At 35.1% G+C, this 25,081-nt stretch overlaps 1 protein-coding gene across 3 annotated transcripts; it reads right to left on the bottom strand.

The window, feature by feature from the left end:
• Positions 1-1,761: 1,761 nt before the first annotated feature.
• LOC129001603 (NADH dehydrogenase [ubiquinone] 1 alpha subcomplex assembly factor 3-like) lies at positions 1,762-19,257 on the bottom strand. 3 transcript variants are annotated; one of them, XM_054428957.1, is made up of 3 exons: positions 19,107-19,257; positions 7,698-7,854; positions 1,762-2,606 (listed from the first exon to the last, which is right to left on the bottom strand). In XM_054428957.1, the coding sequence occupies exon 3, from the start codon at positions 2,517-2,519 to the stop codon at positions 1,893-1,895; it is 627 nt and encodes a 208-aa protein (XP_054284932.1). In that variant the 5' UTR covers positions 2,520-2,606; positions 7,698-7,854; positions 19,107-19,257; the 3' UTR covers positions 1,762-1,892. The 3 variants fall into 3 exon arrangements, with proteins under 3 accessions (XP_054284932.1, XP_054284933.1, XP_054284934.1); XM_054428958.1 differs by lacking the exon at positions 19,107-19,257 and adding an exon at positions 12,371-12,464; XM_054428959.1 differs by lacking the exon at positions 19,107-19,257 and adding an exon at positions 12,254-12,365.
• Positions 19,258-25,081: the final 5,824 nt, after the last annotated feature.

Here is a 25,081-nt window from a genome sequence, read left to right as displayed (position 1 = left end):
GATTCGCCCCATTTCGCATACTAATTTACATGTATTTCTTATGGAAGGAGATTTTAATAAGATGTCAATTAAATAGGTTATAACTCGTAATCTGTTGAACCAAAATAAACACATTATATACTTTTCTTGTAGAAAATTTTATCTTCTTCAATTTTATAATTTACTATAGTATACAAAAAGTTGATAGTTTTCGAGATATAATCAAAAAACCCAAAATGCGTACCTTTCTCCCCCCCCCTTTTTCCCCCTCCACCCCCTGGCTCACCACCTAGGAGTCAGGACTTTTGGTATGTTAACACCCTAAGCCCCCTGAACAAGTTTCTGAAGGAATCGCTTAGTTACCTGCTCACGCACTCTACACCTCATTCCTTGACTGGACTATTGGCTACGCAACGTATCAGTCAAGATTCATTGTTGTAGTTGATTTTATTTAATTGGCTTATGTAAGTCAACGGCTCTTCTGTTAATTATTACCTTCTGACTAGGTTAGGTCAGGTTAGCATTAAATCAACTACCTACAACAATGAACCTTGACCGATAGGTAGCTACGCCGACCAGGGGGTGTAGATTTCCGGGTGTAGAATTTTGGTGTCAGACTTGTCTAACTTTACCACAGGGTAACTTTCCGGGGGTAGAATTCCGGGGTCAGACATTTCTGATTTGACCACTGGGGTAGATTTCGGGGGGTAAAATGCAGGTGTGAGGTTTATTGGAATTTTGATTAGTTACAATTGTTAAGAAAAACCGTTAAAGGCGAGTTGATTGAAATAAAAAATAATTTTTCTGTCCTAAAAGTTCGTGGCCGGAAATCTACCCCAGACCAGCAACCTCAAAATGACGTAAACATTTTTTCATCAGGATAAATTTCCGGGGATAGACTTCCAATGACCCAAATCACCATCCTTAAATTCAATTCATCCTTCGGAGAGGACACTCTTAGATCCAATACATCTGTTTTTGACTATGTTACTAGAGTCACAGTTGGCGGCCATACAACTACATGATAAATTGTGAAGTACTGTAATAATAATCTTAAGTTCATTGTCATTAAACACCGGCCAATGGATCTCTCCAATATCAGCAAATGTTCTGGTAGTGAAAAGACGGATATTGCATAAATATTAACCAACGGGATCCTGTAGTACTAACCAAAACAAACAAGAACGTCATCGCAAAAGTTTAAAGCTTATCGTCTGATGATTAGACGCAATCAGGATAGCGTCCCCCACTGTGCTGTGATCTTTTCCTACAATTCGCCGTAGACAAGTACATGATGATAGAGGTGATGGACTATGATATTTACAATCTATTTAACAGAAGCTGCAGGCTGTCATTCACAGCACTCCATTCCTATTCCAGTTATGTAGGCTACCATATGTACACTTATAATAAGTTACCTAGTTAATTTTAATTTAGTCTATCAAAATATACATTGGAATTGATAAGTTCTTCTGTGTGTTTAGAATTGGTGGTTGGCCAAATAACGTTTGCTGGGTCAGCTTGTACGGTTGTACTAAAGTTAAACAAGTAAAATCAAGTAGTTTGTCTAGTTACGATCTTCACACAATTTTCACAACTCATCTTAGATTAGTGGTTGTTATAAGTGTTGTAGAAACCCGTCTTATTTATAACAGCATTCGAATATTCCCCAAACTGTAAGCACAATTTCGAGCTAGCACAACTTAATTGGTAGATAACAAACATTTCTTACTAAGATTCCAAATGAATATAGCCTAAAGGGCAGCATTGGCAGGTCAAGTAAACATCGTAAAACAATCTAATATTTAATTATTTACAAAGAAAATCCTAAATATTATAAATAGAATTTTTCTTCTAAAATATACACGGCCTAAACACAGCATAAGTTAACAAAGCACTTTCATTGTAATCACTTATATAGTAGGTAAGAGATATTCCTCTTCTGCCTTCTTATTTAAATAGTCGACTCTGAACTCGTCGTCTAACGTGGGAGAGTAGGTAGTTGGGGGAACCAAAGCAGCAGCTACAAAACGCTTCTCTGCATTCAAAAAATTAAAAGTCGTCACAGCCTTTTCTGTCGGAAGCACCTCAATGTTCATCTTATCACCTTTCTTCAAGTTTCCCAATATGTTCCTGACGTTATTTCTTGTCTCCAAGAGCAGTTTTGCGTCTCTTGCATCACTAATACCAATCAATAATACATCCAATTTTGGAAAGAGACGGAGAAACAACGAAAGACTTTTCTCATTGATGTCACGATCATCTTTGATGTCCCAGCTCAAAACCGAGTGTGGGAAGATAGCTACGGGCCCGATAACGAAGCAACCGTTGTTGAGACGGAATCCTAAAATGCTGTATGAGTTTATCATCAATGGGGCATCCTCTTCATTGTTCATAACACTTACAACAGTTTTCCCGTCAGAGTCGTAAGCACTTTTGCATGTAGTGTTGACTGATAGGTTTCTTACATTGGTAAACGTTGTCTTTAAAGTGCTTGGATTCCTCACAGGCAACTTTAAGAATTGTCGCAACGCTGCCATTTCAGGACTTGTTAGTAAAACAATTTTCTTACTTCTCCAACCGCTTTCTGAATGTCCAAGTTGATGGTAAGTATAAAGCAAGCAGGACTGGAACAGAACATTATTTGTTTAGTCAGCATTTGAGATAAGACACTGGCAATGGTATGATTAGATATATAGGCCTCCGGGGTGTTTTTTAAGCGCAACCCAAATTACAAGTACTGTAAAGGTGCGTCCACACTTGACGAACAATGTTTGCTGAACAAGCGAACGTTCGGTATTCGTTAAGTGTAAACGCATCGATAAACGTTGAGCGACCGTTTGGAGAGTGAGAGTGGGGGTAGCGTGTCGCAATTTTTGTTCAGCCAAAACGTTTGCTCTAGGAGCAAACCTTTGTCCAGTTCGGAGAGAGCAGCCCATTGTGTTGCAACCCCTTACAGTATGTCTTTGTGTTAAACGTGTATCCACTATACGATGGTGAGTGCAATACGTCTTTACCGTCAATAGCACCTAGACAGTGGTCGAATTGCCACTTACTATGATATTCATCGGCAACTGTAACACATTCTTTAGCAGAAAACGTCTTTACATTGCTAGATAATGCACAAATTATTGCCGGAAAAATATTTAATATGCATTGCAGGGATATTTTAAACAAACATTAGAGAATGATAAGAATCCCCACTAACCAACATACTCAAGGTAGATTAGCAATATCTTTCACACTAGGGTAATTGGTTTACAACAAAACGCATTTATGACCTACTAATGTTACCAGAAATTAAAAATCAGAGTTCGATATCCCGACCAAGTGAAGTTGAGCTTTAGACACGAGAAATAAGCTCATATGTTGGCATCCCTGTTTTCTTTACTTCATTGCCAATCAACTAATATGCATGGTCGCACAGTTATCTACGAGGGTTATTGGCATTGGGAATTTATTTAGAGGTTTTTGCAAGATAATATTTAAATTAAGTATTGTTGGTCTACGAGTTTTTACTACAGGTCCGGTTTCCTTAATTTTTTTTAAGATCGAATTATAATTACAACTGGAAACATCAAACCTTTCCTGACATGAAACCAATTACTTATTACTTTGAATGTACAGTAGAGCCTCTTTAATCCGAACTAAATGGGACCGGAGATAGTTCGGACTATTGAATAGTTCGGATTACAGAACACTAGAGAACCCGTGCGGCTCAATGAGCCGCATAGTATGAAACACAACGCCGAGGAAAACGTTATGCTTAAATTCGAGTAATTCTAGTTACAGCTTAGAGTTGTTTAAACACATGTTAGAAACTAATTTTAAATATCTATATTTGTGTCGTCAAGGTTCACCTACATTATTTCTGCTCTCAGTTTTAACTGATAACTTCTAATGAATGCTAATCGATCTACTTCAATTCGAGCAAACATGTTGCAACAAAGTTTTTCCAGCGTTGAGAATTGAAGAAAACTGTTGCCTAGGCATCCCCCAAATCAAACGAATTTCTCCATAGAGAATCCTGAAAAGTGGAGTTATTAACCATTTAATGTGGTCAATTTTTTACCCACAAACTCTGGGTTATCAACTGGAAAGCCATAATCTGCTTTGAATAGGCTAAAGCAGCAACACCATTGATAGTTTGTTAACGTGTTGTGTGTTAGTCACAGTATATGCCCCGCATCAGAACGTTCTCACGTTGTTCCGTGGGGTTTCTCTTAATACCTGTCCCAAAGTTTTTTTGAAAGTATGGATTCATTTTTCGAAATAGGTTGGATAACTCTTGTAGCTATAAGATTTGGATAGCAATTTTAATTTTCTCTTTTTGAACAGCGTATATTATTTGCCTCTTCTGAATCATAAAAATAAACTTGACTGCAACTACTCGATCGTTGAATACATGAACACTAATTCCTTCACTTATGTCTAATAATGCCACTAAAATTCAGTAAAAGAAACTTTGTATCAGTTCGTCCGAGGAACTGGCAACATAACCTAGAAGTAAACAATCCATTTGTGTTTTTCCTCAATTAAAGTAGAGCGAGTAATACAAAAGTTTACAATAAAAACATAAGGTCCGCCAAGATGTGGTATAATCTTACTACTTGAACTTATCAACTCATGGCATTATTATGGTTTCTACTAAATGTTTTGAAATATCTCGATCTGTCAGTGTCATAAGTAAAAATTTCTTGCATACATCCATATGATCTGACATTAGGCAAGTTTATTTTGCCACTGTGACAACACTATGTGCTTCGTATATTTTCCCACTTCCAAAGTAAGTTGCATAGCGGAACTGGCAAATATTATTCATCTCACCAAGTGAATGTGTATCTGTTAGACCAGGCCTCCCTTTCTCTACTCTCCTTATTACAGTAGAACCTCGGTTAACCGAGCCTCGCTTAACCGAGACTCCGGGTTAACCGAGGCCGTCCTCGAACGATTTTTTTTATTTAAAAAGCAAAAGAAACACGCACAAACTACGTACAGTAATGAGCGTTTGGGTGCTCCTTTTATCGCAATACGCACGCTAGCCTGCAATGCGTTAAAACTACTGTACAGTAAAATGTTGGCAACTGTTGTGTTTCCTCGGCCAAATATTTGCGTAGCTTAGCGCTTATCTTTGCCGAATGCATACGGCACTGTCACCCGACACCGCTCGCCAGAGCAGCTGCAGGTGTTGTAACCCGACACCGCTCGCCGCCGGACCAATGCGAACTGTTTCAATGCCGAGACGCAACTGAGCCACTCGCTCTCCCCACCACCCCGATTCGACAAAAGTTTTTTTTTACAGCGATGAATCTGATGGTTTCGACTGAGAAAATATCACATACAGAAGGTCTAAGAATGATCGAGGGAGCACTGGCATCACTGAGCTATAATTCTAACTGGAGGTAGCACTGAATGTCAAAGATGCGTGTCGCCAGCCGCCATGTTTGCGTGAGGTGTGAGTTAAAATGAAGCCATGTTATTGGATGAAAAAACTCACTGCTATGCAAACCTAGTTATAGAAGCCATGTTATGGATGAAAAAACCTGCTGCTATACCAACCTAACAAAATCAGCGACACGCTTTTGACAGACTTCTGCAATGGCAGTGCTACCTCCAGTTATAATTTTAGCTCAGTGACTGGCATACATTGAACAACAAGAAACCGCAACAACAAACGATTTAGTTTGGCTGCGACGCTGGCGCAACAGGGCGGCTAGCCTAAATCCTCTAATCTAAGTCAAAAAACAATAACTGATTTCTTTGGGAAAAAAGGTTAGCTTACTTTGTTTATTTTTGTACAATGTACAGTAAATTAATTTTCATTTCTTTGATTTTATTTTGTAAACAGGAATACTGTACTGTAACTAAACTTCTGTACATTGTGTAGCCTATATCATACGTATTCAGTTGTGCAATAAATTGAGTGTTATATTAAAACAGTGTTTAGTATTGTGAGTGTTACCGTTTCCTCTCACGTTTTATTGCGTACTAATAACATTTCTTGTACTAATAAACTAAACAACAGTTCAGTTAATAACTTTTGTTCATGTTTTAGTATATCTTGAGCTATTTTTAGCCCCGGTAACGATTTTTAGGTTACGTTCCGTGTTATCCGAGGTTCGCCGTATCCGAGGTACCCTCGGTCCCAATTACCTCGGTTAACCGAGGTTCTACATGGTCTCCTCCTCCCGTTTTCAAAATTTCTTCTTTGAACTTCAGACATTTTCCGTTCTACCAACAAAACTGATTAACTGTTGGTCTTAACCTACTGAATACTAAAACATTAATATTTACTCCCAAAAAGCTAATGAGTTTCTTTTCATAAACAACTGTTTTTTTGTTTTTAAATTTGTTCTGTGTATTTCTTATGGGGATAGCCCGACCTTTGAGAGGGTCTCACGCCCTTAAGAGTAAGAATTTTTAAATTCTAAAACCTTATTGCAAAACTACATATTGAGACGAATCTTTTGACACCTTAAACGTTGAAATTGGTCCACAAATAAGGGAGGAGTTGCGTTAACAAAATACGGCTTCACGTATTATATATATAGATAGATATTGTTGTTTTTACATAACAATAGCTAGAGAAAAGTGAAAAATGATTTGTAAAGTAAAATACAGTGTTTATTTAATCCAGTAGTAAACATAGAGAAGAAACAGTACTGTAAATTACAATTGAAATAATTACGATGCGTATATCAATAAATATAGTATACAATAAATAACTACTGTACTGTGTGTGGAGTACAGCAATCAGGCGTTCGGATTAGTGGATGTTCGGATTACAGGGGTTCGGATTAAAGAGGTTCTACTGTATTCTTCTACGATAGCCTACAATACTTGTTGAGCTTGGGAAAACACCTTGTTGAGTCTTATTCACATAATAAAATCCCAATAAAACTAAACCTCATAGATAGCTATGCAACAATACATCAGCTGATTAGAAATCAAGTAAAGAACACAGGGATACCGACACATCAGCTTGTTTTGACGTTAAAAAGTGTCTTACGGTACTGTAACTTGCGTTGCGTAGAAAAAAACACACTGTATAATTAGTGGCTGAGTGGTTGTGAATAGTGCAAACCTAAACTAAAATGCATGTAAAGTAATTAATATACATATATAATAGTTACCTTTTTACTTTGTTTCACCCACTAATATCTAGACAAAACAAATTATATTGAGAGCCTAAGTAAGGCCCGAGTAATGACAAAAATTAAATCACACAAAATGAAACTTATAAACTCATTGGTAGCCTATACCACAAATAGTCTGCACATCTCGTTAATTTTCACCCAAGCCATCTGCATATGTTTTAGGCGAGTCTCCCTCCAAGCTCTAGCATAGACTGGTGAACTCCTCATGATCTTCACACCAGACCTGATAGATACAGGATTTGAACCCAAGATCTAAGATACCCAGGCCAGGGAAACAGGGTATTAGACCACTCGGCCATTTATCAGGCCACACTCAGAACAACACTCGTCAACAAATGTTCAATCATAATATAACTACTAAGTTTTTTATTTTTTATTACTAAATGTTTTTATCTCTAAACATTTATAAAAGACTCAGGTTGCAGTCTACAGGTACCATTTATGACTTTTATTGTTTAATGTTTCTTGCATAAATCATTTCAAAATTCAATGAATTTTTTTATATGTTTCAAATATTTTTCAATCCTCCTCTGATATGTATACTTTGTTATTGAATCTCACCTTTTATAAATCCGCTCCTCTTCAAACACGCACCTTGTGACTCACGTAGGTATTCAATGTCCACTAAACTTTTCCATAAGATGTGGTCAGTTATGAATTCTTATTTGAACTTCCATTAGACGATGAGAAAAATCTCCACCAAAACCAATACTTGGCCCTGGAAAAGATGTCAATCATTAATCATCGGACCAACTATGGCTACATGGAGGAGGCGAGGTTTGCCTAACTGTTCCGGTGACATTGCAATAATAGAGGTCGAGCAGAAGTGCCCATCCGGGGTGGGGGGGGAGAGCAAAGTCCCCTCCATTTAATACTGCTATTTTATTTACCCTACAAAATAAATTGCCTTCTGCCACCTTCCCACACTGAAACAAGAATTTACAAAAGTTAATAAAAACTCCAGGTATTTGTAAATACAGAAAGTTTAATAGGAACATTAATTTTCCATACAAAAGTTATGAGGATGATGAAGTAGTCACGATAGTTAGTTGGGTCATTTTGAAAGGATGAAATGGCCATGCTCATTACAGTTAATTCTGGAGGGTTCTTCATCTAACACAGAAAAAATTAAATTGTTATAACAAATACATTTTGACATTATTAATGGACAAATGCCAAACCACATAATTACAGGAATGAAGAAAGTATGCTTAACGTAGAACTATTTCTATTTCTCTCCGAGAATGCGGTGTTCTGACTGCCTGCATCATAAAGTCGTCATGACAATAATCCGTGACCAGGACAATAATTGTCATTCGCCCGCGGTTGCAAAGACATAGCCATCCATTCCCGTGATTTCAGTAATATACTGTACATTGACAGTGTCAAGCTGACAGGAAGACATCGTAGTCTTCACCTCCTGTAATCGCGACAATATCTTGACATACCCACTTTCTCCGTGGTCGCAAAGGCATCACCACTACCTCCTGTGATCTCGGAAGTCTTGAAATGGTACTTGAGTATTAAACGGAGGCCACCATTACGAAACGCGCCGCGGCACTTATAGAGGGTTAAATTGTTATAGATGTTGTAGTAGAACTATTCTAGTATTGTTGTGAGTCGAGCGTTATCAGATGAGTCATGTGTCTACTCGCAGAATCCCCTCCAAGTAGGCCAAGGTCAGGGTCGTTGACCGGAGCGCGTGCCATTACCTGTCATCGCCTGTCACTGCGTCTGGTCAGCTATATCAGTTATAAAATTAAACTATCATAACCTAACCTAACCAACCAAACTTGCTGATAGTGAAAACATCAAATGAAGGTTTACTAACACTGCCCAAACATATTTATTTATTTATTGCTCTTTACAATTTTTACATTGTGTAGCATTTTTACATTGTGTGATTCTATTATTTATAATTACATAATTACATAGGGGTTATTTTATAAAATTACACTTTATTAAATTTAACTTGAAACAAATTAATCAATACATTAAGAAATGGAGGAAAACTAAAAAAACATTATACATTTATCAAGAAAACCTTAAAATATTTAACTCATAACCCCTGGGGAATATAATACTGTGGCCCTTAACTCCAACGGTGTGCAGTGAACTCATCCACCGAATAGAATGCCTGATTTATTAAGTCACGCTTCAGTTTCGTTTTGAATAGAAGGGAACTTTCCAGACTTTTAAGCCTTTCAGGAAGACAGTTGAGGAGTCTGACACCTACTTGAGAAGGAAGTTTCTCAAATGCAGCTGTTCGGTGTTGGACAGTGCGAAAACTTTCCCTTGCTCTAGTCCCGTGGCTGTGCACAGCAGTGCCTTGGATAGGCTTATGTTGAAACCGGCAGTATACAGCCGTTTCCAACATATACAGGGAAGGTAGGGTCAAAATTCCAAGCTCCCTGAATGCTTGTCTACACGACTCTCTCCGCCTCAGATTTGCAATTAATCTGATGGCTCTTTTTTGAAGCCTAAATGCCCTGTTAAAATTTTGTCTGGCACAACCCCCCCACAATCTTAATCCGTAGGAAAGATGGGGATGAATGAGGCCATAATAGGCCATGACCAAAACTTGTGTTGAACATAAAGGCTTGAGATTACGCAAGGCAAAAACCCCTTTTGCAATTTTTGGACAGATGCTATCTACATGATTTTGCCAGTTCAGCACTCTATCCAAGTGCATCCCTAAGAACTTTGTGGAATCAACCTCTTTCAGGCAGGTTTCATCCATCATTACAGTTGGCGTTGTCTCGTCGTTACGGTGACGAAGGGAAAAATTTATGTACGTCGTTTTTGACTGATTCGTGTTTAAATTTTCAGACTGAAACTTTTGGATGCATGCGTTCAAATTGATAAAACTTTCAATTTCAAGACTTTTTTGGGATTCTGATTGAAAATAGAGAGTCGTGTCATCTGCATACTGTATGACTTTTCCGCCGACCATAGAGGAGCGGAGGTCATTAACATAAATTAAGAACAAAACTGGACCAAGGATTGAACCCTGTGGGACCCCTTGACAGACCCTTAAGGTCTTTGATCTGCAAGTCGACACCTGTACGTACTGGGTCCTACCCTCGAGGTAAGATCTAAGCCACATAAGTGGGACTCCACGGATGCCGCAGAGCTCCAGTTTCCTTAACAGTATGTCGTGATCAACACAATCAAACGCCTTTGAAAGATCGATGAAGACACCAAGTGTCTTTTTTCGATTCTCTAGTCCTTCAATTACATCTTCAATAAATTTATTTACAGCGTCTATCGTGGATTTTCCTTGTCTAAATCCATATTGATTTTCTGAGATAATATTATGTTTTTCCAAAAAGTTTTGAAGCCTAGTGAGAAAGATCCTCTCAAATATTTTACTCATAACTGGTAAGATTGAGATTGGGCGGTAATTATTTAAAATTTGTGGATCATCTTTTTTATATATTGGAATGACTTTTGCAATTTTCAATGCAGATGGGAAAGTTCCTGACTGAAGTGACAGATTGATGAGTTTTGTCAATGGGATCAGTATTGGCAGATAAATTTGCTTAACTGTCCACATTGACATGCCATTAATATCGTCAGATTTTTTTGATGGAAGATCATGAATGACCCGTGCAACCTCAATCTCACTGACTGGAGCTAAAATCATTGATGATACCGGATTGGGCCAGAAATGACTGTTAAGAGGTGTTGGGTTTTGTTTTAAGTTACATTCGCCAACTGACTGGAAAAAAATATTGAAAGCATTGGCAACATCCTCTGGGTTATTCACAAGGTTTCCATTGACGTTTAGTGCAATTGGATTGACTTTTTTATCGTTTTTTATATTGTTGATAATACTCCATATTGTTTTTGAAACGTTCTCTGAATTTTTTATTTTCTTATTGATAGCATAAGCCTTTGCTGCTTTAATAACCTTCCTATAAATTCGTTTGTATCTTTTAAAAAATATTTTGAATTGCTCATCGCTGGTTGTTTTATATATCAGAGAATAAGATTTTATATTTTGTCGTGAAATCAGAATTCCTTGGGTGATCCAGGAATTCTTTGTATTCTTTATTTTCTTTCTACACTTTTTTAATGGACAGGCTACATCAAGATTATAAATTAAAACTTTATTAAATGCATTAAAAGCTTCTTCTGTTGATAGAAAACTATCTATAAATGTCCATGTCTCTTTAGTGAGATTTTCATTTAAAAGAGATATATGACTTGGGGACATGTCACGTTTCATACTAATAAAAGGGGGGTCAAGTTCCGGTAAACATTCTCCGATAATTGTCTCCTGAGCAAAGTGGTCAGATATAGCAGTTTCAATTACAGTAACATGACTATTGGGCACGTTGGTGACGACGTTATCAATGGCAGTTTTAGTGGTGGCAGTCACTAATCAGTGACTAGTCACTAATGATAATCAGTATTATCATAGCTAAGTTAAGAAACTGTAGGTTAGGTGGCCTCCGTTTAATACTCAAGTACCCTTGAAATATCTAGGCGGTTTCAGCGGTTTACTAATTAATATTTTCAATTCGATAGTTTCAATCGATATTAGCATAACTTAGCCCAGTTAAGAAAATGTACCCTATCAGCCAAACTAATATTTCATCCAATAAAATATCGCAGGTTGTCCGCAGAACTGTACCCGGCTGCACTTTTATCTTTACGTCCTACACTCATTCAAATGAAAATATCGATCGATCAGATTGTTTGATAAGTTACTTATATCATTTGGTTAGTTAGGTGAGGTCAACCTAACCTAACTAACCAAACAATAGGTATATCGAATGAAACAATCGAATAATCAATAACTTATTTTAATTCGAATTAGTGTAGGACGTAAAGTAAAGTGCAGCCCTGTACCTTAAACTGAATGAATGAAAAGTAACAATTAGGCTATGGTCTCATAAAAATAAATAGGCCTAAACTAAGTTATGCCTTCTTCTATTATAAAGAACCACGACAGTTTGAAGATAAATTTCACAAAATTGAAGAACAACAATTAACTAAAAACATAATATAGAAATTATATAACAAAATAATGTATTGATAATATATATTATGCACAAGCTAATAAATGAGGGTTTATCCAATCTTGGTACCTATGTTAAGTAAATTAATACCTTGTCATGAACTTAGGTAAACCTTGTTCTCTGTTTTTGCAATCCTATTAGACGTACATTGTATTTTAAATAAGGTAAAACTAAAATCTGAAAACTATAAATTAGATATAGGCCTACCTCCCCTATAATGGGCAGCAAAAATCAAAATGTGTTAAATGTAAATGCTAAATGTAAGACAGCGACAGCAGACAGACGACGATAAACAGACAAACCAGCACAGCAGACGATCGTGAACGCATTTTAGGTTATGTTTGCCACAGGCAAGTTTGAGCTTTAATCATGCAACTCATCGTTTATTCTTAACGATGAAATTGATCCCATTGGGCACCAAAAGCACTAAAAGGGTATGAATGAACTAAACTAACTCTGATAGTGGTTGGCTGGCATTTAGAATGTCATGTATATATGTAAATATTGTACATAGTCAAGATGAATGTAGATAAGCCTACCTACAATGCAGAAGCATTCTAAGATTTGATCGAACAAGGAATTGGACTTCTGTACTGTAGTAATATCAAGTAGACCTAATAAACGCCATGCTATGCTAGTTCTTCTACAATAAGTTTACATTTATATTTTACAGTGTTGGGAAGTAGCGCGCTACAAGTAGCGACGCTACAGTAGCGCGCTACTTTTTTTGTAGCGTTAGCTGTAGCGTCGCTACTTTTAAGATTTTGTAGCTTTAGCTGTAGCTGGCTATATTTTTAAAGTAGTTGTAGCGGAATTTTAGCTACTTTTCTCGCTACATTAACATTGTTTGAGATGTTGATTTTTACCATAACCTCAACCTTACGTGAAACAACATCTTTCAAACTGAGATTTTCAAAACAATTAGGCCTACTTTCTTGGCTTCATACAGCTGGTTGCAGCCGTTTCATTCCCTATTACAACGTTGTGTGGACATGGAGGCCATTAAATGAGTGTTATCCACATTTTTAGCTCTCATCTCCTTAATTTACTACTCTATGATTACTGTCAGATAAAATAAAATCGCTAGATGCAGACGACGTTTAAACGTTACCTTTACCGGTAGCACAATTTTTATTTCAGCTGCAGTTATTTTAATAAGAACAAAATGAGAGCATTCTATTGGCTGAGGGAACACCATTAGCGCAATGAAACGGTGAGAAGCCATCGGCCTCGGTGGTCTAGTGGATAGCGTACCGGGCTTCTAAATTAATGGCACCAGGTTTGAAACCCATCGGGGGCACAAACTTTTTGTTTAAGATTTTTGCATTATCAGCAAGTTTGGTTAGTTTTGTTAGGTTATAACAGTTGATTTTTATAATTAAAACCTTATAAAATTGAATTTGAGCTATTTATAGTTTTATTTTATGAACAGAACTATTTTTTCGATTAGTAAACCTTCATTCGATTTTTTCATTATCAGCAAGTTTGGTTAGTTTAGTTAGGTTATGACAGTTTAATTTTATAATTAAAAAATATAAAATTTAATTTGAGACATTTATAGTTTTATTTTATGAACAGAACTATTTTTTCTATTAGTAAACCTTCATTCAATTTTGTCATTATCAGCAAGTTTGGTTAGTTAGGTTAGGTTATGACAGTTTAATTAAAAAAATAATTATATATTTTTTTTAGTTTTAGGCCTACAATAATATTTTTTTTAATTTCTAATTTTTAAACTCTCATTTTGTCCGTATTAAAAAACTGCAGCTGAAATAAAAATCGTGCTTACCGGTACCAGTGACAAGGACAAGACAAGCTATTGAATGCTTGCAAGTGATTGACAGGGAAACTAGTAATCAATGTAGTTTCTTTGTTATATTGATAGTGTTTTAACTAGGGTTTTAATGGAAACCAACTCTAAACCTTAAAATAATGAGAAAGCTGGTCTATCAACCTTTGCTTCAGCTGTTGATCGTGGTTCATCGTCACAAGCCCTTCCTTGGTTAGATTACAAAGATTTTTCAAAGGTTTACTAAATTAACAAAGAGGAAATTACCTGATGGGATTTAAGATATGCCTAGACTACATGATAATTGTAACGAAAAAATCTCCATGTAACATGAAACTTAAATAAAAAAATAGCATAGTTTGCTCCTGCTAACAGCTCTTGTATTGGACTATTCCTAGGCTATGCTATGGTTTAAGACGAATACCAAGTTCAATTATTAGGAATATATCTGTTTAGTCCTTACAAGAACAAAGCTACTATAGCCAACTTGTTACATAGCCAAATAGGCCTACATGTTATTTTTACTTTACAAATTTCAACATGTTTAAATTAAAAGCCGATTTCAGGATAAGTTGCTGAATACTGTTTTCTGTACCAACTAGGTTGAAGCTCAATTTGCCCTATGCATAATGACAATAAAGGACGATTTCTTGACATTAAAAAGTGTTATTCATAGAACAAGTAACTTATCACTATGGTTAAAAGTTATAGCAATGTTGTTTTTAACATTAAAAGTAAAGAAAGGCAATAAACTCCAATTTCAATAGGCTAGGCTCTGTAACACAAAAAAGTATTTTTAAATAATCGTTTTACAGTTTAAGTGGTCTTAATTGTTGATATAAGACATCTATATTAAAGAAATAAAATGAGTTTTTAAAATATAGTTTGGTTTATGTCCTTTAAACTTAATGAAATTTACATATAAGATGCTTAAAAATAATGCAATATTTCAAAATAAGTACTAAATATGATGGGACACCCAACTATTTGATGCTGTGTTGTTAATGTTAGGTTTATAATGCCAACAAATTAAATAAAATCTAGGAATAATTTGTTTTCCAAGTAATGTTAGATACAATACTGACATTTCTTGTTTAAATGTTTGTTCAATAAAAATGTTGTTGCAATTAATTTTACATTTACCTAATGTGCATGGAATAAAAAGTAACATATTTGGGAAAGTAGCTAAAATTGTAGCTGTAGCTACATTTCATTGTAGCTGTAGTTGTAGCTAGCTACTTTTTCGGAACTGTAGCTGTAGCTGTAGCTAAGCTACTTTTTTGGAAATGTAGCAGTAGTTGTAGCTAGCTACATTTTAAAAGTAGCTTCCCCAACACTGATATTTTATCTCTCTTAATCGGCAAACCCTTAATTCTAAATTACGTATTTAATATATTAAATAGGACCCAAATTATTGCTGAGAAAACATTTAAAAGCTAGTAAAATGGTGTTTGTTGAGAACAGTACATTTCAAGACATACTATACCTGTTGAGAATAATGCTTATTCTTTCGCCTCTACAATAAAGTCTCAATAGGAGTAAGGTCTCAATAACCTTACTTTTACAAAAGTATTTCGGTTTGTCGACCTCTAGTGTGTTGACTAGAGAGCGTTATGGCTCTAAAGAATATGTTACACAAATAACTATTTCTTAATTATTCGTTTTCTAGCGCTGATTCCAAAACTGATAGTATTATCATGGATAAAACATACTCCCTTAGTAGATTTCTCATCCTAATGGAACAGCTGAAGACAATTTTATTGTTAGTTCTGTACGGTTTATGTTAGAGGTCGTGTTTTGTTTACAATTTGTTTCCCGTTAATACAGTCATTTAAAACCTCGTTTAACCAAATAATACGATCTAATCATAAACAATAAATTGTCCCCTAGTTATTTAACCAAACAGTAAAGCACAAATCAAGAAATTAACCCTAAAATAATAGAAACAAAATTTCGTCGACACTAGCGCCCAGTGTGGCGTACATGAACTAGACATGAAAAACGAGCTTCAAAATTTAAAATGGGATGAGAAGTCTACTTGTGTTGGTTAGTCTATGGTATTATATTATTTGCATTTATATTGATTACAAATATATGCAAGAATGCAAGAAAAACTAATTTGGCACAAAATAATAATTTTCAGTTGTGGTTTATAACATAACAAACTACACTACATACTTCTTTTAAAAGGCTCAAAATTGGCAATATTGAACGAATTTGTCTCTGTCATGAAATACAGTTTTTTAGACTGTACAAATTTGTTAAAATAAAATGTAACGTATCATTTGTAATACAGACATATAGTCCTTGAAGATCTTTTTTTTAATCTAATTTCATAACCCTACAATTACTAATACTAGAATAGTTTCTAGCTTTTCATAGAATTTCTGGTTCATAAGAGTTAGCTACTTTTAACCCCTATAGATGAGATATTGGTAATTATGTCAACCTCCAGTCAACGCTCTAAAAACTCATTTTTTTATCTGTTCGTTTTTTACCGCTGATTACAAAAATGACAGTAATTTTTTTGGAAAAGTATCGTTTTCCCGGAAAAGCTGAAAAACAAAAACACATTTTCCCCCTAAATCCATGTTGTGGGTACTCAAAGTTGTGTGGCTAACCTTATCTAACCAAAACTAATCTAACCAACATGATCACTACACAACATGACTTTTGGGCAAAAAAGTGTTTTTCCGTTTCCGCGTTACAAACTAACGGAACACGGACGGTTTAGGCGGGCTTTTGCGAGGTTATTAGATAGACGTTTGATCGTAATGAAGAATACACCGTTGAATTCGTCGTCAAATTCCGAAAATTTTGAGTATGAACCAACGACACTTTTCTGCAAAAAAACAGTGTTTTCGGTTTTTCTGCTTTTCCGCAAAAAATGACTATTATTTTTGGAAACAGCGCTAAATAAAAAGGAACAGTAAACAAACCATTTTTTAGAGCCTTGACTGGAGGTCGACATAATTACCAATATGCCATCTATGGGGGGTAAAAGTATCATTCCTATGAACCAAAATGTTATGAAAAATTAGAAACTAGTTGTATTACCGGTTGTACAGTAGTAGGTCATCAAATTAGATAAAAAAATATTTAACGACTATATGTCGTGCTCAATTGTGGATTGGCCAGATTGCAGCGTCATGGAAACGAAGTCGGATCACAAGTTGACTTCTTCAATGAACAGTTGTCCTCCTAGCTTCAGAAGAAAAACCTCTAAAATTATCTTTGCTATGCCTGTTTTGTAGATTATGTATGTTTGTTTTGTCCCAAAATCTGTTATTTCTTGTTATTCATTCATAGATTTATTGTTGTTAATGTTTCACGTAGAAGCTATTGTCATCATAGTTTATAATACATTGTTAAATCTTCAGTAGATATCTGTTATTACTATACTTTCAAAGTCTACATGCATTTTCTGAAATCCAAATTAATATTAAATATTTTTTTGTTATTATCTGTTATGCTGTCTGTTTGTTGTTATTATAGCCTACTTTGTTAATGTTATCATCTGTTATTGTTGTTACGTTGCTATCTTGTTGTTATTACTTTTTGTTGCAATTTGATGTTTTGTTCAATAGTATATGCAGCTTCTCTTATTATTTTAAATGCAATTTTTGTCTTTCCATTCTACTCATGTGCTTAAATATACATTATTTTGTAAATGGTATCCGTTGGAATAAATAAATGTCTGTATTACAAATAATGTTACGGTCCATTTTATTTCAACAAAGTTTTACAGTCTAAAAATAGTGTGATATGACAGAAACATATTAGTTCAATACACCTTTGAGCCTTTAAAATAAGTATGTAGTGTAGTTTGTCATGTTCTAAACCACAAATGAAAATGATTATTGTGACTTATTCGTTTTACTTGCATATATATAAAATAAGTCATACATTTTGGGGCCATTTCCAAAAATGGCATTGCAAATTAGTCGTATATGCATACAGTAACAACTTAAATCAAAACTTTGGACATTTTGAAAAAAAAATCATTTAAAGCTCAGATGAGTCACGAACTGACTTTAGTAATGGTTGTACATTTAATAGTTTGCTCTTGCTGCAATGTACTGAGATACACACAATAGCCTAACTCAAATAATCATCATGAACTATGTATTTCGTATTTGTTCCGTTTCAAACAGATAACTTAATTCATATAGCGGCCTTCAGATACCGGTGTGTCGTCACATGACGTATCTGTACTATATTAAGTTTACATTGAGTTGAGATACAGACATTCAGATTCAAGTCTTCATTAGTAAGATATTATTAGACTCTCCCGCAAAGGTCAGACACCAGAGGCCAGCCTCTTGTTGTTTATGCAGTTTAGCTCTTTACTTCCACTTCAATAGACTCATTTTATCGAATTACTGTAAATTGCATTATAAATAAATAAATACTTTATTGTCTTGACATTACAGTAGTAACACGAACAAACAATAATGTAATTTGTGTTTGATAGTGTTAACCTCTCCCTTCTTTGGTGGTGTCCTTTAGACGAAATGTAATCTTTATATGTAGTCCATAAAGATTAACTAACTTTAACAAATCCTGGTAGGGATCCATTTAGTAAATTCATATTTATTGGATGAATTTGAAAGCGGGTTGTTGATTTCACGACTGTTAAATTTTCTAAACACGTTTTTTAATATAAGATAATGTATAACATCCACATTTAATCCGTAATCGTGAAAAGTAAAAATACTTGGCCAGAGTAAAATTATTGAGAACCGAGCGTATGCGTGCATCTTAAGTATAGAATTCTATACTGTATATCTATAAATATTATCTTTAGATGCAGGCGTCTCTTATCTGTGACTCAACCAAAGCCGGTAACGGAACGGAACTGAACGGAAGAGGAACTATAGGTGATAATTATTTATGGTCAAGGCCAGGGTCAGACACGGTATGGAATGAACATAACTTAGCTCAATACAACACAATCAGCCAAAACAAATGTAATAGAACCACCCCTTGTTTTTACATATTTACACACAAGATTGCCATCCTTAACTACGTTACGTTGTGTAATAATCTGTAAACATGAACGAAACGTCAAAGTGAAAGTTTTACAAATGGAATGTCTACAAGGTGTGTTAAGTTATTTGTAAACAGTTATAGTTACAATACGGAGGTACTTACGCTAACAACACTACAGCTGAGCCTACGATCCGTGGGGACTTAGACTTAACGATTTTCTTTTCTTGAAGAACACTATTGTTGATAACCAACACCATTTTTAGTCTAACCTAATCCTAATCTTGAACTGCGCAGTAGGAGTCTCACTTCTCACTTCTCGTTCTCACTCTCTCTATTGACATTGACGTCGCTGGTTGCAAGCGCGTGCGCATAGAGGACAAAAAACTCGTGATAATTTCATGCCCACAGAGTAACATTTATAAACAGTAAACACTGTTATCTGCCAAACTTCGATTGCAAATTTAGTTGTTTCTTTTAGCAGTCTGGTGCAGATCAAACGTGACGTGACCTGAGGGCTGTGATGACGTAGACTGGGGAATTGCTCAAGTGATTTGAGATAATGTTTTGTATTTATAACGATTAGGAAATGTTCTTTTGAAAGAGTTTATTGAAAATTCTCTAGGGTTTTAGGTGATATTGTGTTACACAGATCGAATTGTAAAGGTCTAAGAATATAAAATGGTTTTTTGCTTGGACGTTATATAATATTTTACATGTACCGTAATTTAAGTTTAGAGTTTCTTTATAAACTACTAAGCAGTTTCCGAGTTATTTTACACAACTACATGCCACACAACTTCCAAAATAATTCTTTTACAATAGTTAGACCTAAAGGAAAGTGATTTAAAAAAAACCTAGTGTACCTGTTGCTCTAATTCGTGCAATTGATCCGTATATTACAGGCGTTATTTTAAAACGAATAACAGTCATAATTTCTGATGACTTTAAAAGATTCGACTCAAAGATTATGGAAATACTCAAGATGTACATAATAGATATCTTATAATTTTTTAAAAGCTGGTCTAGTTTTTTTGTGTTTTCTACAAATAGCCTTACTCATAGCCGCATTAGGTTGTCCATAATAACGTTTATAAATAAAAAAAATATATTTATATTATTTTTTTCTCTTTGGTGGTGTTCTATGACTTTCCTATGTTTCCATAGTTTGCAAATCGGCTCTTTCAATGATTACTAAGAAATGTGTTAATGTGCAGCATAGTGTTAATTCAGTTTTCTTTTTAGTATATCAAATTATCCATGCTCTCTCGCTTTTTCCATTGTAATATTTACGCCAACCAAGGCCACACTAAAAACCCAAATTCAAAAAGTAAATATTTCTTTTCGACCAAGTCAATAAATGTTTGTACAGTAGCAACTGTTAAATTAGCAAACTTATTGACCGTTTACAATTATCATATGTTTTTCTTCTCACTTTTAATTTCTGACAACAGCTGGAGTTTCATAACAATTTTTCCCCATGTTAATCTTATGGAGAAATTCGAAACTTAAAGGGCCCCAGCGCCTCACTCTCTAATTATTTCCCTAAAAAGAAAGTTTCTTGCACATTTTCATTTTACGCTCTTTCCAATGACACCAAAACATGTCAATAGGTTTAGTAGTTTCGTATGAGTAATTGTCACAAAAAACCTGCTTGCGTATTAAATAAGTATAGATAGGTATATAGATATATATACGTATCTTTGTAAAAAATACGAATGTAACGGTACGTTCTGAGTGCACGCTGATTCGGATTCAAATTTAGATTTCGGCGGCACGAATGGGACATACATTACGGAAGTGTCCATAGTGTCCGCCGGAAGCCGAGCCCGCGCGCAGGCACCTGCTTGGGATTTATTCTTAACAGCTGATAATTTCTACTTGAATCTCCTCTTGAATTAATAGGCAAAATTATTTGTATAGATTGACCGTCTATAGCACCTTGTGAAATGGCGAAATGTACTTTTTGATTTGTACATTACAGACACAATTAATACTATGCATTCACTTTAAAATTATGTGTCTTTGTACAGACTTTTGCGATTATTTTCCTAAACTATATACAAAATATCAGTAAAGGTTTGTCAAATGTTATATAGGACAAAATGAAATCATGGCTTACAAACTATTTGCTGTGACTTAAAGGTGTCAATGAGTTTGAACTAAATGAATTCAAAAAAGATTTTGCATAGAAATATAGGATTAGTGATTTAGCGAAACTTATTATTTTGTGCTCGCTGGTCAAGGGGGTTTCGATAGTATCAAATATCGAATACCGGTACTTCCGTAGCATTTGGAAACGGGATATTGGAGGAACAGAATGACAATTTAGCTGAATCAGGTGGATTGCGGGTAACGGACGTGATATGACAATGATATGATATAAAGTACAAGAAAAACATTATTATTTGAATTTGAAAATACTCGTTAACTAGAGTTTAATTTCATAAATATTATGCAAAACACGAAGTGTGTTTCCCGCTGAACGTACTTTGAGTGCGCTGGTTATAAATGTGTCTTTCTTAAACAATTGTATATTTTACGACATACTTTATTCTCTAACTTTAATAGCCTACTAGAAGAAAAGCTATATTTTACAAACAGATTAAGGTAAAATAACCTTATACTATTGTAAACAATAAAACACTTTCTGTACTAACCAGACAGAAACAACCCCTAAAACTATCTGCAACTGATCCGAAATTATTATAAATCTAACGAAATATGTTTAAACCGGCGACAAATGCACCATAAATCACCCTGGCGTGTCGGAGTCTGGAGCGACTTTTATCAACAACATTAACACCTCCAACTATAATATTTCTTGGTCACGTGAGCCTCGTGCTCGTAGTTTGTTAACAGCTGCTTGCTTTTTAAACTTTTTCCGGCAGCGTGCGGTTGGTGACAACTGGGGGCGGACGAGGGCGGACGGCGGCGGCGAGTCAGTAGTCAGTCGTGGTGCCGCCTCCGGTACAGCACCACCGCCCCCGTCAATACATGAGGAGGTATGCATCGTAAACTTATTTAGAATATATATCTCGTTGAAATTTATTTCATTTGTGCTGGTTATTTCATGCTGGCATTGTGTCCTTCAGATTATTTATAAATATTCGTGGTATCGCCCACGGTCCTATTTACTTATTTACTACACTACTTACCAGACTTAAAAGTAATAACTAAAGGTCATACAAGTTGAATTTTGTTTCTAAAAGCGTTGGTGGATATGTAACTATTATATGCAACAGATTAAAAGATTAAAATGTTTCTATTTTTTGGCCTCTCCCCGTTGCAAAGCACGGGTGCAACAGCTAGTACCCAACGATATAAACAACACTGTTCTTTACATCGTTGCTAGTACAGTACCACTATAAAATTAAAATTAATCTAAAAAAAAAATAAAAATAAAACTTTATGAAGGTGTCTACCAATGATGAGTTACAATGGTAAAATAATACCCAACGCATAATTATAAAAAAACGACGAAGATACCTTTAGTTGTAGATAATCGCCTGCAATATGGGCCTCCTATTTAAATTTTGAGTATGTTGTGCCAAAAATCATCATAGAGGCTTGAAATACGTTAGCTTGAATATTACTAATGTTTATTTTATTAAAATTATTTAATATTTTTTAGAGCGTTTGAAGTCGGTTGTTTTTTTTACAAAAATAAATTATAAATTATATTTATTTGTAAACATTGCAGTTCAAAAAGTCTAACATTGGCCCACTTAAAACCCTCTGCGGCGGAGCCCTTTTACGGATCTGCACCAAACTTTACACAAACCTGGATAATTAAATTGCTGTTAATATTTTAGTTGCAATTTAAGGAAACGTGTGCTACAAAAATTTACTGAAATATTTACTACCATGGTGGAAGGAAAAACATAGGTGTGCTATTCCCGTCATTTGCTGACGTCATCCAGATTGCAAACAAAAAGTCAGCTGATGTATTGCCATATAAGTATATACTTGTTTTCATTTGATTGTTATTGTTTTTATAATTTTTCTAAATGGATTTTACCATTCAGGCTTCAGAACGTAGGCCTACGCCAGTCAGTATTTAAAAAAAAAATAGCAAACAGGTCAAGCTCAAAAGAAATCAATCCTAAATTCCCAAACTATAATAATCTCATGAAATAATAATACAGTATATTTTTACAGTAGGCAAACGTCAAAGGTTTTGACTATGAAATAATTTCAATTTAAACTCAAGTCAGTCAAGTCGACTACAAATTTTGTTCAGTATAACCATTAACTATATAAACACTAATGTTGATATAGTCAATGGACTATGCAATAAAATTGAAAATAACAATGAACAATGACACCAGAGTTAAATTGTAAATTCCAACAAAATTCCAGGGGTAAAAGTTCGGTGTGTACATTTTCTTGATTAACTCGACTTAATAAACCCATTGATGAATTGGATGAAAACACTTCCACCCTGTAGGCTCTCCTCATGACGAAAGGGTGTTGTCACTGGGAGGGTTGCGTAATATATAGTTGTAACTGGGGTAGAGAGAGCGTGGCAACACATCGACTCAACAAAACTTTAGCCATATCCACCCCTCTGGAGTAGAAGTTTGGAGTTAAGAAACAAGCCGGAGATATGAAATTCGTTAAAATCCATACAGTTTAACTGTCATGTAATGTGGCTATTTGGGCTTCCTTAGTGAATGGCGGGATATGGATAAGAACGCAGGCCTCTTATAAGTCCAGCATTGTAGTTACTAGACTTGAATATTCACGATACATAAATAAATAAAAATACCTGTAAAGGCCCACAATTTCAACATATTAATTACATACATTTACGCTTACTGTTAGTAATCGTAAATTAATGTAATTAATTTGTAATTATTTTGTTAACGTTACTATTGAACTTTTTAAGATGTGGACAAAACAACAGACTCTAATTTGTACACTCTATCTGACAGTTACACAAGTTTCATCAAATCAAATCCCCTAAATGTAAACAATAAATTGCAGAAGAATTAAGCGGATATTTCGAATAATAGGAATTGTTTGTAAAAACAAATATTAAATAATCCTATTTGTCCTTCACTGTTTATAGTAAAACTTTGTTAAATGCCGGGCAGAAATTGAAATATGACTCAGTGACAAGATAATGGATAGTGACGTGATCTGCTCTGCATGCTAAACGTTGACTCTGTCAACGCTAGTGAAAGCCGACATGCATGAATTGTTTTTTTGGATTGTCTTGTTTTTAGCGAATTTTCCTATAGGGAATAAGCTATTACCGTAGGTCTCATGGCAATACTTATTACCGGGACCGATTTACTTTTTCATTTTGATGTCCCTAGAAACCAAAAACACCATCCGTTCAAATTCATATACTGTATATATATATATATGTGTGTGTGTGTGTGTGTCCGTCAGCACGATAACTCGAGCAAAAATGATCCGATTTTGATGAAATTTGGTACAAACGTGTAAACCTACGTTTATTCGAACGACTTCGCGAACAAGCATAATTGGACCATGGGAACGGGGGTTTATGGGGGGTTTTATGGGGTAAAAATAGGTTTTTCCCATTTTTGACCCTAAAAACAAAAACAATTTCAATTTCTTTCTAAACCGTTTTGTAGAGCTTAAAAAAGAAATGATTTAGTATATTGAAGCGCTGTTGTATGACTAACGGTCACGGATAAAATTCAAAAACAGTGCAATTTCAAATTCCCATGTTATTCTTATACAAAGTATGTATTTAAAGCCAAGTATGAATGGAGATGAGTGGCGCGATCTTGTAGTCCTGTTAGTGACTAAGGCCGACATTCCTTAGACACAGCTGTTAATTAATAGCCCATACAGCTAATGGCAACTAAGGGACCTACTAACAGTATACAGTTTATAATGGAATCTGAGCCACATTTTTGCCTTAGGCCTATCCATAGTCAATGATACTATAAAAAAGCGATCAGCAGGCTAAAATTCAATATCATTAATTACTAAGCGTTCTATAAGAACAAATTGGCTACAGCTGGCCAATTCAGTTGGATTGTCTTGTCTACTCTAATATCTAAAAGTCAATGCTTACACCATCGCTGTCTTAACCACTGCACGGAAAGTTTAGGTCCATTCAACAAATCATTGAGTTTCTGAGTTTGATGTTTTAAAAA

Source organism: Macrosteles quadrilineatus, unplaced genomic scaffold (genome assembly GCF_028750875.1).
Source record: "Macrosteles quadrilineatus isolate MER2022 unplaced genomic scaffold, UCM_ALF_1.0 Scaffold_8__2_contigs__length_117827958, whole genome shotgun sequence".
NCBI lineage: Eukaryota > Metazoa > Arthropoda > Insecta > Hemiptera > Cicadellidae > Macrosteles > Macrosteles quadrilineatus.
Note: the sequence above shows the minus strand (reverse complement) of the source record. Positions and strands in the feature narration are given on the sequence as shown.